Genomic DNA, 15,858 nt, shown 5'->3' with positions numbered 1-15,858 from the left:
AGTAAGTGTTTCACAATATAAACACTAAAAAGTTCTCTTCTTCCACCAATGAGGGAGAAAGAGTAAGCTTTCCCAATTAGGAGTACACTTTCCAATTTGGGTGTCTCCTTTTCCTCCACCATTTCTTCTCTATTTCTCATTCACACTTCTATGAACCCAACAAAGTTTTCTCTGAGTTTTACTTGAGTTCTGCAGGTATTTTTATCCTATTTCACAACATGGTATCAAAGCCTTCAGCCATGGATATGGCTTAGTCTTAGTTGGAAACGCAAAGTTGAAGACGACGAGCTACAATGGCGGCTGAACTGGACAACACCTTTCTGGAGAAACTTGGTCATAATCATCCTATTTTTTTAGTACAGCAGATACTTCTGGAGTTGTTTTAATATCCATTCAATTAACGGGATCAGAAAACTATTCTGTATGGAGTTGATCGATACGCATTGCGATACTTAGTACAAAAAAGTTGGGGCTAATCGATGGAAAGTGCAGAAAAGCAAATTTTGGTCCTAATCTAGCTGATCTGTGGGAAACGTGCAATGCTATTGTCCTTTCATGGATTATGAATTGTGTTTCGAAGGAGCTGTTAGGGGAAATTATCTATTCTTCTGATGCGTGTGTTGTTTGGAGCGATCTCAAGGAGCGATTTGATAAAGCTGATGGTTCGCGCATTTTTCAATTGCACGAAAAAAATACAACCACGACACAAGGTACCAATATTGCAGAATATTTCACTAAGTTGCGTTTATTTTAGGCAGAATTCAATTATTTAGCCCCTTTTCCGGGATGTGATTGTCCAAAATCAAGGGAATTTGGTGAATTCATGACGAGGCAAAAGCTTCTGCAATTCTTAATAGGTCTCAATGAAACATATGAGCAATCACGCACTCAAATTCTTATGCTCATTCCCCATCATTTGGTTAATCAGGTATACTCCATGATGATTGAAAGGGAGAGCTAAAAGATGTTAACTAATTTTACAACCACAACTACAAATTTGGAGATAGCTGCCCACATGAATGCTAAACATCCTACTAACAATAAGTTTCAGAGAAATTGGAACCCTAATCGAAGTGCAAAATATGAATACTGCAAATTTATGGGACATGTTGCAGATAACTACTATCGGTTGCATGGCTATCCTTCGAATTTCAAATTCAAAAGGACTTCTGGGAATAACAATGGTTCATACATGAGCGGAGGTGAGAGTAAAGAAAATTCACCTAATGTGAGAATTGCTCATGGCAGGGGTCAACACAAATCAGTTACATGTGTGGACAATTACAATAACTCAGGACATAATCTTCACAGGAATGCAGAGTGCTATGAAAATGGGAGAAGTGCATAATATTTTGGTGTAGAACCCAGTAAGATGTCTGAAAGTCACAACTACTTACAACAAAAATATGGTGATATAGTGCAACACATGGATAATCCTCAACATTATTCTCAATTTAAGAAGGTCATTGACAAAGACAATGCAGTTGATAGTTCAGCTCTCTTAACTGAACACACCGACTCAACAAACATGGGAGGTAATATGTTTACATCATCTGTGGTTGATGCTCAGATTACAGGTATTATATCTACTTCTTGTGTGAATGATAATAAAGTGGAATGGATAGTTGATACAGGTGCAACAAATCATATGATTTCTAACAAAGAGTTGTTAAGTGCTGAAATGGAACCTAGTGTTGTCCGTAGTAGAAATGTTCACTGACCTAATGGAAAGACTGTCGATGTTTCATATGTTGGTCATTGTGACATTATAGATGGAAAGTCCGTTAAACATGTGCTATATATACCAGGCTTTAAGTATAATCTCTTATCAGTATCCAGGTTAACTAAAGAGCTGAATTGCTAAGTCAAGTTTTTTCCCAACTTCTGTATATTACAGGACCTCTCAAGTGAAAGGGTACTGGAGATTGGTGAGGAAGTTTGTAATACCTCGGGAAATTTTTCGTTGAAATTTTGTGTGTAAACGTGTTGGGTTCTATTTTCTAGAATGAATTATAAATTTTTCGTGAGGAATGTCTTAGATTATGACTCAACATTGTGTAGAGTATCGAATAATATTTCCAACGATATATGAATCATCTAAAACAGACACCCGAGCGACGAGTTATGAACATTCTGATCGAATCGTGAATAGTAGTGAACAGTAAAACGTGCAGGAAAAAGTACTGAGACCTGGCGTATTATTTCTCCAACTTTAAATGATCATAACTCCTTGTACAAAATGATCTGGGTGATATACTATATATCAACGGAAAGCTCTGCGAGTCCTCTTTCCAATAAAATTGGTTTCATCTAATTTGTCTATCGGAGCAAAAAGTTATGGTCAATCTACTTTAGTCTATCAAAAGCGAATTTTTAGGTCAATTTTAAACGATCATAACTCCTCGTACACAATGATCTGGGTGAGATACTATATATCAACGAAAAGATATGAGAGTCCTCTTTCTAATAAAATTGGTTTCATCCAATTTGGATATTGGAGTAAAACATTATGGTTGATCTACTTCAGACTATCAAAACAGTCCACCAAAGGACAGATTCGAGAATTATTTCATTTTTAGGGGCGTTTTGGTCATTCCCTCTCACCCAAAATCCGTCCAAACCCTATATTAAACCTATTAGAAGTATTATATATTATATTTCATCAAATTCCCACAAAAATAAAACCCTAAGCTCCTACATCCAACTTCAAGAACCTTCAAAGTTCACCATTAATTCTACAAATTTATTCAAGATTCCAAGTTCCTAATTCAAGAACTCCAAGAACCATTATTCAAAGGCACGATTAACATCTAAAAAATGAGTATCGATCTAAAGTTCTTCATTCAAGATATGTGGAGTTTTTTTAACAAGAACTCTCTTTCGTTCTTGTGCCCAAAAGTAATTTTCTTTACAAAGGCATGATTTTTATTTGATTTTTACGAATTTGAAGCATGAACCCATATCTTATGATGATTATTATGAAATCTTGATGTTTATGATTTTGAAAGATGAATTTACATGTGTGGAGATATAAAGCATGAATCTTGAACGATATTTATCATAATTTTGATATTTGGGTTGTGAATCCCCATTGAAAATTGTGTTTTTTTGAGAAAGTGTGTGTTATAATCACGTTGATGTTGAATATTTGAGATATTTTGAATGATTTGACCTTTTGGTCTTAATAGAGTTGTTTTAACTCGAGTGCGAAAGAAATCCACAACGTGGTTGATTTTGATAGATGGGAAGCATGATGGCTCCCGATGTATATTTATATATTACTGAAATTGTTTTGTTGTGGATTGTCTTTGAAATGATCTGAGCTAAGTTCGGGAGAAATCATTAGCACCGACTGGGAGGTATAAAGCGACCTTACTTCCCTAAAACTACGTGCCCCCGTAGGAGTGAGCCTGAGGCTGATTTATATAGTGATCACTAGTTTGTGTGGATTTGATATCGATAGTCCTAATCCGATGGCAAGGATAGGACGGCTCTCCCCAATGTGGGTTGTACGTTGGACTCCATGTATCTCACATGGTTTATGTCGGTTATAGGATCTCCCAGTGTGTGTGTGTTTTCCTTGTGTCTATGGTGAATGGTGAAGTGATTTGAAAGTGGAATTGTGAAAGTTATTATTTCAAAAGATTTAAATGATATTTACATTATGAGAATTGATATTCTTGATGAACTGAAAGTGATTGGCAAATTATATGATGACTCACATGTGTTATTGTACTTATTTCATCCTCTTATGATTATGATGATTTTCTTCGCGCTATGTGAGTCTTTCATACATCCTGCATATTTCTTATAAATATTTATGATGATGATGTTTATACAACTACATACACCCCCATATACTCGGTTTCTTTCCATGGTACTAACCCACATCTTCGGATGTGGGCTGTATTTTCTCGAAATGTAGGTTCAGGTGCTCAATTCCAGGTTCGACAGTGATTCTTCGGGCACGCTATTCTATATCCTCTATTGTGGTGAGTCCTCATGTTCCGAGGACATAATGTCTGATGTTGGTTTCACGAAATTGTTTACATTTGATAACTGAGTATGAGTCAGTTGGGGCATGTCTCATTGGCTCGCTGGTTTTATTGATTTTCTTAGAGACTTGTCAGACTAGTATGGATGTTGGGAGTTTACTAATAAGTCGTATTTTGTTATCTTTCTAAAATTCTTTTATTTTTGAATGATGATTACTCTGTTGATATTTGAGGGTTATTTATGAAAACCCCGTTGATTTATGTTGAACTGAATGAAAATGGCTCAAAGGGTTAGCTTGGGGCTATTCGTAGCCTCAAGCACCGTGTGACGCTCTGGAACCCATTTTTTGGGGCGTTACAAAGTTGAGGGACTTTACCTGTTGCACCATAATGGATCTGATAACCAGAATAAACAAGTGCCTAGAGGATTGATAGCAAGAAAGAATAAGTTGGACATCCTGCTTTGGCATAGAAGGATAGGTTATGCATCTGTTGGAGCAATGGAAAAATTACTTAGTCTTAGTCATGCTAAATGTAAGCAAGTTTTAGACAAATGTGAAGTATGTCCACTTGCTCGATATACTAGATTACTTTTCACTGACAGTACATCAAAAACATCTTCCATTTTTAAATTATTGCACTTGGACGTATGGGGACCATTTTATGTATTTATTTTTGATAGAAATAGATTGTTTTTAACTATTGTAGATGACTATTCTCGCATGACTTGGGTTTACCTATTAAAACTGAAAAGTTATGTTATCGTGGTATAAAAGCATTTTATACAGCTAGTCCAAACTCAATTTGAGAAAAGAATCAAAATATTGTGGTCAGATAATGGTACAAAATTTGTTAATTCTACTTGCACTAATTTGTTTAGTTCTCATGGCATCATCCATCAACGATTGTGTGTTTACACCCCCCAGCAGAATGGGGTTGTCGAAAGGAAACACATGTCCATCTTGGAGCTGGCTCGAGCTATTAGATTTCAAAGTTCTATTCCTTTGAAATTTGGGGGTCACTGTATTCTTGGTTTTGTTTATAAGCTCAACAGGTTACCTTCCTCAACTTTACAAGGAAAGACTCCTTTAGAGGTCTTTCATACAAGAGTACTATAGACCACTTGAGAACACTAGGGTGTTTATTTTATGCTAAATGTTTGCCTGTTGGTGACAAATTTGAGGCCAGAGCTATTCCCTCAGTTCACATGGGATATTCAGAGCTCACAAAAGGTTATGTGCTTTATAATATGCTCACAAATACTTTCTTTATCTCAAGAGATGTGTCATTTAGAGAAGACGCTTTTCCATTCCATTTTTCTACCCCCACTGCACCACCTTTTGTTGATGTATCTACCAATTTTTTTGAGAATGTCCTTCCCGATATCCCTGAGCTTGTTGCTGATCCATCCCTTTTATTGCCCGAGGAGGTTGATTCTGACTCCACTGTTGAGTTGTCTACTGCTCTTGTTGATGCAGTCATTCCAGTAGTACCACCTATTACTCAACCTTTCCCTTCTCGACACTTCACCAGGTGCAAGGAGAAGCCAACTTGGGTGACTGATTTTGTTACTAATCATGCTGCAGAATCCTTTTCCTATTCTCTTTCTCACTCTTTAAGTCATGATGGATTGTCTTCTCATTATCAATCTTACTTAGTGGTTTTCTCTTGTGTTGCTGAACCTTAATCGTACCAAATTGCTTGCTCAGATCCTAAATGGATCACAGTTATGCAGGAAGAAATTCAAGCACTTGAAGCAAATAAGACCTGGATTTTAGTTCCTTTTCCACATGGTAAGACTTCTATTGGATGCAAATGGGTTTACAAGGTGAAGTTTAAATCCAATGGGGAGGTTGAAAGATACAAAGTCAGATTAGTTGCCAAGGGATATAATCAAAAAGCTGGTCTTGATTACCATGATACAATTTCTTCGGTGGTTAAGATGGTGACAGTGAGGAGTGTTCTTTCTATTGCGGCAGCTTCTGATTGGCATATTCATCAATTAGATGTCTACAATGTGTTTCTTCAGGGTGATCCGTATGAGAAAGTCTACATGTCTTTGCCTGAGGGTCTTACTAGCCAAGGGGAGTATTCAGGCATAGTATGCAAGCTAGTAAAGTCCTTATACGGGCTTAAACAAGCCAGCAGACAATGAAATGTCAAACTTACTGATGCACTGATAGAATATGGTTTTGTGCAAAGTAGTTTGGATCATTCCTTGTTCATCAAACGACAACATGAACTTGTGGTGGTAATTCTAGTATATGTAGATGATATGTTGGTGGCTGGTAATAATTTGAAGCTGATTAACAGACCAAACAATCTGTACATGCTAAATTCAAGATTAAAGATCTTGGAATACTGAGATATTTCCTGGGAATAGAGTTTAGCAGATCATCTAAAGGGATATTGATAAATCAAAGAAAATACATTTTAGAATTGATAGAAGAAATGGGACTAACCGGAGCAAAACCATCTTGGACACCATTAGACTGCAATTTGAAACTAACCACTACAGAGGTTGATCAAGCAATTGGACTTAAAGATGGTATAGAATTATTAGATAAGAGTTCTTATCAAAGATTGATCGGAAGATTGTTGTATTTGACTTTGACTAGACCAGACATTGGCTTTGCAGTTCAAACATTAAGTCAATTCCTGCAACATCCCAAAAGAACTCATATGGAAGCAACACTCAAAGTTGTAAGATACATAAAAAGGAAACCTGCTATGGAAATTCTGATGAGTAGCAGAAAAGAGAACAAGCTAGTGGCATTCTATGATGCAGATTGGGTAGCATGTCCGAATACAAGGAGGTCAGTAATAGGGTTCTTGATTAAACATGGAGATTCCTTGATATTATGGAGGTCAAAGAAGCAGACAACAATTTCTAGAAGTTCGGCAGAATCAGAATATAGGAGCATGGCCTCTACAGTTTCAGAACTAGTGTGGATTATTGCTTTGTACAAGGAACTAGGGGAAGAGTTAGAGTTGCCTGTGACTCTTTTTTCTGACAGTAAAGCTGCATTGTAAATTGCAGCAAACCCGGTGTACCATAAGAGAACAAAACATATAGAGATAGTTGTCATTTTATCAGAGAGAAGATACAAAAGGGACTTATCAAGCCACAACACTTTAAGATGCAAGAACAACAAGCAGACATCATGCCGAAAGGGTTGTTTAGACCACAACATGAATATTTGGTTTCCAATCTTGGCATGCTAAATGTCTTTAGACCTTCCAGCTTGAGGGGGAGTAATGAGAAAGGAGATATAACGTGATTTGTTAGTTATTAGTTGCCTAACAGTGTAGTTAAAGTTAGTTATAACTAATTGGGTCCTTTAATGAGTTGGTTATTTTTTAGTGGTTGACAGCTGTACAGATTAGTGGGATTAACTCATGTATATAAAGGAGGAAATTAGAGAATCGTGTTTTCATCCTATTTCACAACAATAACTCATAATAATATTTGATAGAAGTGTTTAATTAGTCACTCTTTTGTATCGTAATGTATTGTTACTTTAAATTACATATTCGTTGTGATCGTTAAATTTGTTGTTATGTAAAATTAATGTTGTTTTATGTGACGTTCTACTGATTTAGTATAATTACATTGTTACTTGTTAGTTGCTACCTTATATTATTCTCATCTTAGCCTTACTTATTATTTAAAAAATGTATTTAGGATTTAATGACCTTATGGACCCTGTACTATGTCAGTTTTGTAAGTTGGACACTTCTACTTATATGTTTGTCATCTGGATCCCTGAACTCACTAAAAATCAACATTTTAAACCCTTTTTTGGTGAGTGTAACACACTCTCCCCCACGTCAGCTGCCACGTCAACTGCCATGTCATTTAAAAAAAATATTACATTAAATTTCAAGTCATTTTTAAAATGCTACATAACAAATTAAATATTAAAATTAATTTAATTAAATAAGAAAAATTTATAAATTGTAGAAAAATTTGAATAATCATTTTTTTATTTTTTTTCTCACAAATTAAACATCAAATCCATTCCAAATAATTAAAATTCTTCTCCAACTAATTTAAATTTTTAACTACAAATTCATATATACAAACATAATAAATTTTTTATTTTTAACAAATTCACAAAAAGTTTAATTTTCAAGCGAAATTCACTAATTTTTTTCAATATTCACTATCACTCACTTTCAATTTAAATTTAAATTTTAATCCACAAAAAAATAAAAAGATTTCAAATTTAAATTTTAATTAAAAAAATGAAAAGAATTGAATTGAGAGGAAAAATTAAAATAAAAAATAAAAAGTGAACGTGTGTGGGAGGGAGGGGGGGCTGGAAGAGTGTTGGGGTGGGGTGTGGAAGGGGCTGGGTTGGGGTGGGGACGGGACTGGGCTGGGAGGGGTATGGGGGGTGGGGGTAGGGTGGAGAGGGGCTGGATGGGGCTGGTGAGGTGTGAGGGGGTAGGGACGGGGCTGGGTAGGATGGAGAGGCTGGGGGTGGGGTGGGGTGGGGTGGGATGGGGTTGGGTAGGGTGTGGGGGGTGGGGACGGGTTGGGGTGAGGGTGGGAAAAGGCTGGACGGGTGTTGGGTTGAGGTGGGGAAGCGGGGGGTGGGGTGGGACGGGGCTAGGTGGGGTGTGAGGGTGGGGAGGGAAAAATATATTTTTATTTTTTTAAAATTTTTAAAAATATTTTTAAATTAAAAAAGATGGAGGAAAAAATGACCCTTTTTTAGTTTTTAAAAATTTTAAAAATATTTTAAATTATTTTTAAATTTTTAAAAATATTTTTAAATTTAAAAAGATGGACGAAAAAAAAGGAGCCCTTTTATTTTATTTTTTAAATTTTAATATTTTTTTAAATTATTTTAATGTAAAATTGGTCAAAAATTGACCCCCACTCGCACCCAGGCGAGTGACTACACTCTCTTTGTCCTAATCAGCATGACCTTGCCACATAGGCAAGGTCAACGGTCAAAGAATGCAAAATGTTGCTTTTTGATGGGTTCAAGGGTCCAGATAACAAACATGTAAGTAGAAGTGTCCAACTTATAAAATTGACATAGTACAGGTGTTCAGAAGGTCATTTTATCTTTTTTAAATAACAACTTTATTCGTGTCCTACTTACTATTTTTCAAATTGTTGAGACGTGGCATAGTAAAATAACGAAAATAATTCAATTTATCCAAAAATTATAGAGTAGTAATGAAAAGCAACACAACAATATTCAATAATACCAATATTCTAAAGAAAACAATGCATATTATACCAACAAGTTGTAAAAGATCAAACTCATTTAATTTCTAGTCGTCGATTATCACAATATATATATAGGGAGAAAAAGTCAACTAGCAAAAAAGAACCATCATGATCATATATCGAACATAATTACATAAAAGTAACAGTGAATGCATCCACAGAGTACATCTTTTTCTTTGGGTTATTTTTCGGAAAGATGAACGAGTAATATTGAACACGCACTTTGATCTTAAAAAGTAGGGGTCGTTTGATACAGAAAAATAATCTCGAAAAAAAGTTTAGCATTTACTTCATTTCATATTTAAGATAAGGTATAATTAATTTTGAAACTGTTAAATCTCACTATTACATTGAAATAATGAGATTATTATCACATATAAGAGTGATAATGATATAATATAATTTCAAGAAATATTCTTACATATCTCATCCAATTCAGCGAACCAAATTACCCCAAAGGTATTATGGATTTGATGAAGAACTTCACCACACGTCACTGGCAGAGTTTTCGTACGTAAAAACACCATACGTTATGCAAGCCACAAAAATATGTAATAACGTAAATAGGTTATAGAGAGAAATGGAAGTTGTATTTAATTTAATTTGTCTTATTCTAAAACACCGACAATATTCCACGTGGATCCAAACTCGTAGTACAGAAAATTCAATCAGCAACATCCCCATATATAAAACTACCACCATATATCATCCATTTCAATATGCAAAGTATTATAATTATAATAACAAATATAATGAGAATGAGAATGTCTTCTTCATTGAATATCAGAATGAACACGATCAATTTGAATGGGTACGTTAATTTCAAGATAACACTTATGGGGACGAAAGAAAGTTATTAAATATATGATGGTAGTTATATCAAGTGTATAGTTCAAGTTACTTATGTCATGATGCATTTAAAAAGAGTATATTCGAAGATGACTCATCGAAAATTTAGGGTTTTTTTCCCTTTTTTTCGAAAAACATTTTTAGAGTTGGAAATTGTGGTGTTTGACCATGAAAATTCAGAAAATAATTCTGAAAATTTTTTCTGAAAAAGAAAAACAGGTTTTTGGTGTTTTTCACAATTTTTCAACTCTAATTTCAACTCTATTATTATTACATATAATCCCAATCTTTTAAATTTTTACATAAAACTCTCCTTATAACATTACTTTTTCAATATTACGTATATAATAGTTTTAAAGAATAAGATAATTATAATTTCAAACTTAATGTTATCCTAATTAATATATATCTCTTTCTCTCTCATCATTGTTTTTCTCCCTTATTTAATTTTCTCCCTTAATTAAGACATTATTTTACTGTTAATTTATATTTATATCCATAAATATATAAAGTATTATATTTATACCCATAAATATATAAATTATTATATTTATAACGGAAATATACAAAACATGTTATATATAAAGTTTATACCATGTATATACTATATACATACATATATAAATATACAAAATATTAAGAAACATACTAAGCATATTTATAACATAAATATACAAAATATGTTATATATGAAATTTATGCCATGTATATACCATATACACACATATATAAATACACAAAGTATAAAGAAACATACTAAACATATTTATATATTTATGGTATATGATATAATATACCATAAATATACAAAGTATGTTTTACATTGAAATAATTTATTCACACACAGTAAAATCTTTCATATATAAGAACATTAAAGAAATAAATAAGCGGCACCCTAAAATTTAATAACAACTCATCATTTCCTATTTTTTAGGAATGAAAAATAAAGAAAATAAATTCCTAAAAAATAAATTTTTTTGAAAGATAATATTTGTTACCTAAAAAATAGGAAGCAGTGATCTGTTAATATAACATCCATATTTAAAATTTTAGAATATGAGAAAATGGCTATTAATGTATATGTAATTATTTTTATAAAAATGGCTAATTGTGTTCTTTTTTTTTCGTTAATAGGTAAATTTAGTTGGGTAATTTTGATAGTTTGTAAAAGTTGAGGCATAAAATTATATTTAAAAAAGTTTTTTCAATTGTTAAAAAAAAATTCAAAAAAGATATGATCAAACACAACTTAACTCTAACCACAAATTTTAGTTTTCATAGTCAAACCTCTACCTAATTTACGAGTTTTTGAAAAAAGTTTCCTAAATCATGAATTGTCAACTTGGATAAGAGAAGTCTTTCCAAAATAATAATATTTTTATTTGGCGTATGTTAGATTTGCATACACCATATCGTCCCACCTTACTTGTGAAATCACAGCATTGAGCATTACTTTATTCTTTATTTTAAAAAAAAAAAATATAATGCAACCTCAATTTTCAAAAAATTATTTCAAAGGAACTACAAAAAATCATCTTCTAAGATCCAACTAAATTTTGGAAGTAAAAACATGACTACAAAGTTTATAATTAGTAACTACCTAGTATATGTTTGCTTTACCCGTTCATTTTCTGGAAAAATTAGTTCACTTTTTAGAATATTTTAAAACATGATTAAAAATGTACGCAGATTATACACTGCTACCTCGAAAAAGCAAAAAAGCTATATCTGATAGACGATAGACCCCCAGCTCAAAGGAACTCATTGACAAAATAATAATTATAACACTCAGCAAAAAGGTAAAGTTAAATCCAAGAAATTCATAATCATCTCTTCACAATGATAGTCTGAAAATTCTGAGCCATAAAATGTAAAAGAGTACGAAAAGACAATAAATAATGCTACTTAACTTGCATTAAATTACGCCGAACGTTTACAACAAAATGACAATACTACTAAAGCTGCCACACACACACACACAGAGTACATTCCCCTTACAGAACCAAAACACACAACTTTATCAAAAACATTCACACACTTACAAACTGATTAAAACGATAATCCGATGAACTAAAATTTTGCTTAAAACGATAATTTGATATTTTCACTATCCGATCGATAAAAAGTACTGATTAAAATAAACAAAACACTTGGATTAAACATGCACATTCAGTAAGTCCACATACAGTCGAGTTCAGACTGCTCCACTTTCTGAGTCTCTGGTACTGACCAATTACCAATGGAATTCGAAAACCCTCCGTGCATGGCGGAGGCTCCACCGGAGAACAACGGAAGCTGGAGGTTCTCGTGAAGAGATGTTAAGCTAGGGAAAGTCGAGTTCCGTCCATAGTGAGTGAAAGGAAGTGCATGCAAGGTGTTGGAAATGTCAAAGACAGAATGCGGGTCGATAGTAGCACTGTTTGTTGCTGTTGTGGAGAAACAGGACACGTGCTCCTTTTTGAAGCTATGATCGCGAGCACTGATGACGACTGATGAGGAAGTGGCAGTGGTGCTGTAGGGAGATGAATCGAGGAGCGGAGGGAGGTGAGAGACGGAGGAGGGTGAACTTACTTCCTGGTACATGTTGTTGATGCTTGAACTTGGCCTTTTTTTGCCACCATTTGAAGTGGCTGTACCAGTAATAGCAGTAGCACTCTTTTGAAAAACCCTCGAGATCACCCACTCATCCTGTAGTAAAACAAATTAAAACATCAAAATGTGAAGTAACGAATCACGCAGAGATAAAAGCCAAGATTTCAACTTTATGAATACTAGATTAGAACGTAGCAATAACATAACTAGTACGGTATAATCCCACAAGTGAAGTTGGGGATGGTTTAGGCTGGCTTCAAAATTTACCTTAGAATCAAATGTTTGAAATCTACCAAACGTTAAGCACCAAAAAATAACATATCTATAATCTCACAAGTGAAGTTCGGGACCAGGCCGTGACTTGAATATGACTTAGAATTATTAGAGAAAGGTTTGAATCTACGTTGAAAAGTAAAGAATATATACATATAATGACATATCCACTATAGCCACACAAGGGAAATATGATTCAACTTTATGTCAAAATTTAAAGTCAAAATAGAAGGGACTAATTTTACGTAAGCACTTCAACATGCTTACTTTACAAGGCTATTAAAGTAAGCAGAAGTGATAATATTAAATCGCTATCAACATGACAGTATAATATTCTGAAAAGTATAATTGCTTTGATCATAATAAAGGCAAATTCTTCTGCCCTTATTTCTTTTTTGTTTTCTCGAACCATGTATATATCCTTCTTAATCATAAGCAATTGAGACATTGAAAACGAAGTTTCACAAAACTTTCTGCTTCAATATCTCTGGCTCTAGCAGTGATATCAATGATATTTCTGCACAGAATATCTCCAGTATATCTCTCTTTAATCCAATCAAAAAGTATAACTAGTAACATAACATTATACAAAAACAAAATAACATAATTTGAATCGGTGTATTTCATCAAAAGACACAATGTATTTGTATGCTTTCAACAAATGCACCGACAAATTAATTTACGTAGTTTCTAATCATAAATATTTTTGTTTCTTGCTAATTTGCTTCTAATTTTCCTAATAAATATTTTTCTTTTAAGCCAAAATAACAAATGGTAGATGTAACGCCTGAATACAAGTGGCGTAGTCGTATGTAGTGAAGGAAGGCCAGTTAAACACACTTAATCAAAAAATTCTACGCATGTAAATAATTATACAAACATATACAAAGTAAAAAAAAAAAAAAAAACTTACACGTTTTCATTAAAAATCTTTTTAACAACCATAACAAATTTTCTAACTTCGCCGCAACTCCGTAGATCCTACCTTCCTACTCTTACTTTGTGAAATTACACCAAATATGTTGATGTATGTGAAGGAACCATAACATTTATTTTTTAAAAAAGAAAGACACACAATTGTGTAAATTTTGAAGCAGTACCTTAGAACTTCTGGAGATATAGTGATAGGCAAATTTGCCATCAAGACGATATTCATGCATAACCCAATTACTTTTCTCTCCTTTTGGAGCTCTACCTCTATAGAAAACTAGGGTTTTCTTCATACCAACAAGTGCACAAGTCTTTGAGCTGAAAATTTCCCTATCTTTTCCAGTAGCTTTCCAGTAACCAGCCTCAGTAGCTCTGTTGGTCCTCAGACCTGTTGGGTATTTCCTATCACGTAGGCTGAAAAAGTACCACTCTTTTTCTCCCATCTTGGCTTTCCCTAAAAAGATATTACAAAAAAGAGGATAATTATGAAAAAAAATAAAAGAGGAGTTGAAGTAATTTAGTTGATGTTGTAAATGACTATTTAAAATTTAAAAGAAAAAAAAAAGATGCATTTGGATGTTGAAGACGTGTTTAATCTGAATTTAGTAGTTAAAGCGTAGAAAAATGAGAGGGGTTTAGTAATTCAAGTAGAGAAAGAGTACTTAAATATTGAAAAAAAAGGAACATGGATGGGTTTATAAGAGGTTGAAGTCAGAAAAAATAATTTAAATTTTGTAATCATAAGAAGTTGAAAAAAGTCATTTATAAACGTGTAAAGATTGGTATATCATGATAGAGTTTAGGTGTTGAAATTGGGTTTAAAAAAAAAAAGATTTTCGTAGTTGAAGTTGAAAAAAAGTATTTCAACGTATGAAAGGAGTTTAGTAGTTAAAGTCAGAAATGAAAAAAAAAAAAAAAAAACATGTACTAATTGATGTTCAAAACAATAATTTCAGTCGAAAAAAAGTTTCATAAATTCTCAATGAACTCTTTAATTTCATAAAATATTTGAAGAACTATATATACCAGGAAGTTCCCAAGGTTCACATTTATTGAGATCAACTTCAGCAATAGCACGAGCAGTAAAGTTGGAATCCAAAACTTTCTTCAGCAAATAGTAAGTAATAAGCTCTTCATCAGTAGGGTGAAATCGAAAACCAGGAGGCAAATGTGGATCACCACAATCAAAATGCATTTGATAGTTCTCCATCAAGTTTTTTAATACACAAAGAAAATGGAAGACAATATGGAAATAGTGAAGTTGACAAAGGTGTGGAATTGGGAGGGGGGTTATATTATAGGAGAGATGGTGTACATTTGGTTCATGGGGGTGGGGTGGGGTGGGTGGGATGGTGGGGGTGGGGGGAAAAGGAAAAAATCTGTGCAACTGGACAGTCTTGGTTCTGTTTTATTTTTGTGTAGTGTACTATGCTAGGCTAAAGCTATATGGCTCTTATTATGATATCGATAAGCCTAGAGAGAGAAAGAGATGGACATATTGAGTAGGGTTGTAGAGCTTGTGAGTTGTGTGACAACTACTAACCACACGAGTATGGGTAGGGTAGGGGTAGGGAAGGAGGATGATGTATTTATTTGGAAAAAAAAAAAGTTTTTAACTTTTGTTTGGTGTATTTTTTAGAAAAGAAATTGGATAGTGTAACAATTTAATTAAATATTGTAATTGAATTGAATTAGATTAATTTAATATTTTAAAATTAAAAAAAATTTAATGAAGCGAAAACTCATGTGAGGAGAACACGACTCTAGAGAATATGTTGTAGAGGAGGCAAATTTAGATATAGGGGTAGTGGGTAGGAGTACGTCGTTGTTAGTGAGAAGGAATGTTTTGTTTATAGCTGTGTCTGTAGTCACAGTGTTATGCCTGTGTCTTGTAATTTTTTATTTGTGGTATTTTCGTGATGTTTGTGATTTTTAAATATATTGTTCATAGTATTACTCTTTAGGTGTCTG

At 33.5% G+C, this 15,858-nt stretch overlaps 2 protein-coding genes across 2 annotated transcripts; one reads left to right on the top strand and one right to left on the bottom strand.

Moving 5' to 3' along the window:
* The first annotated feature begins 6,446 nt into the window (after positions 1–6,446).
* Positions 6,447–7,028, top strand: LOC124885912 (secreted RxLR effector protein 161-like). The gene has a single exon (XM_047394175.1). The coding sequence runs from the start codon at positions 6,447–6,449 to the stop codon at positions 7,026–7,028; it is 582 nt and encodes a 193-aa protein (XP_047250131.1).
* A 4,953-nt stretch (positions 7,029–11,981) lies between these two features.
* Positions 11,982–15,157, bottom strand: LOC107877396 (protein CUP-SHAPED COTYLEDON 2-like). Its single transcript, XM_016724046.2, has 3 exons — positions 14,914–15,157; positions 14,058–14,341; positions 11,982–12,780 (listed from the first exon to the last, which is right to left on the bottom strand). Exons 1-3 carry the CDS (start codon positions 15,095–15,097, stop codon positions 12,262–12,264), a joined length of 987 nt encoding a protein of 328 aa, XP_016579532.1. The 5' UTR covers positions 15,098–15,157; the 3' UTR covers positions 11,982–12,261.
* Positions 15,158–15,858: the final 701 nt, after the last annotated feature.

This window comes from Capsicum annuum, chromosome 7, assembly GCF_002878395.1.
Source record: "Capsicum annuum cultivar UCD-10X-F1 chromosome 7, UCD10Xv1.1, whole genome shotgun sequence".
NCBI lineage: Eukaryota > Viridiplantae > Streptophyta > Magnoliopsida > Solanales > Solanaceae > Capsicum > Capsicum annuum.
Note: the sequence above shows the minus strand (reverse complement) of the source record. Positions and strands in the feature narration are given on the sequence as shown.

What these genes read in the sequence shown, in the direction of transcription:
- LOC107877396 (XM_016724046.2), bottom strand. Translation starts at nt 15,097, where the DNA reads ATGGAGAACTATCAAATGCATTTTGATTGTGGTGATCCACATTTGCCT. An exon ending in TGAACCTTGGGAACTTCCTG is followed by an intron (nt 14,342 to 14,913) that starts GTATATATAGTT and finishes ATATCTTTTTAG; the next exon opens with GGAAAGCCAAGATGGGAGAA. An exon ending in ATATCTCCAGAAGTTCTAAG is followed by an intron (nt 12,781 to 14,057) that starts GTACTGCTTCAA and finishes GTTTTACTACAG; the next exon opens with GATGAGTGGGTGATCTCGAG.
- LOC124885912 (XM_047394175.1), top strand. Translation starts at nt 6,447, where the DNA reads ATGGGACTAACCGGAGCAAAACCATCTTGGACACCATTAGACTGCAAT.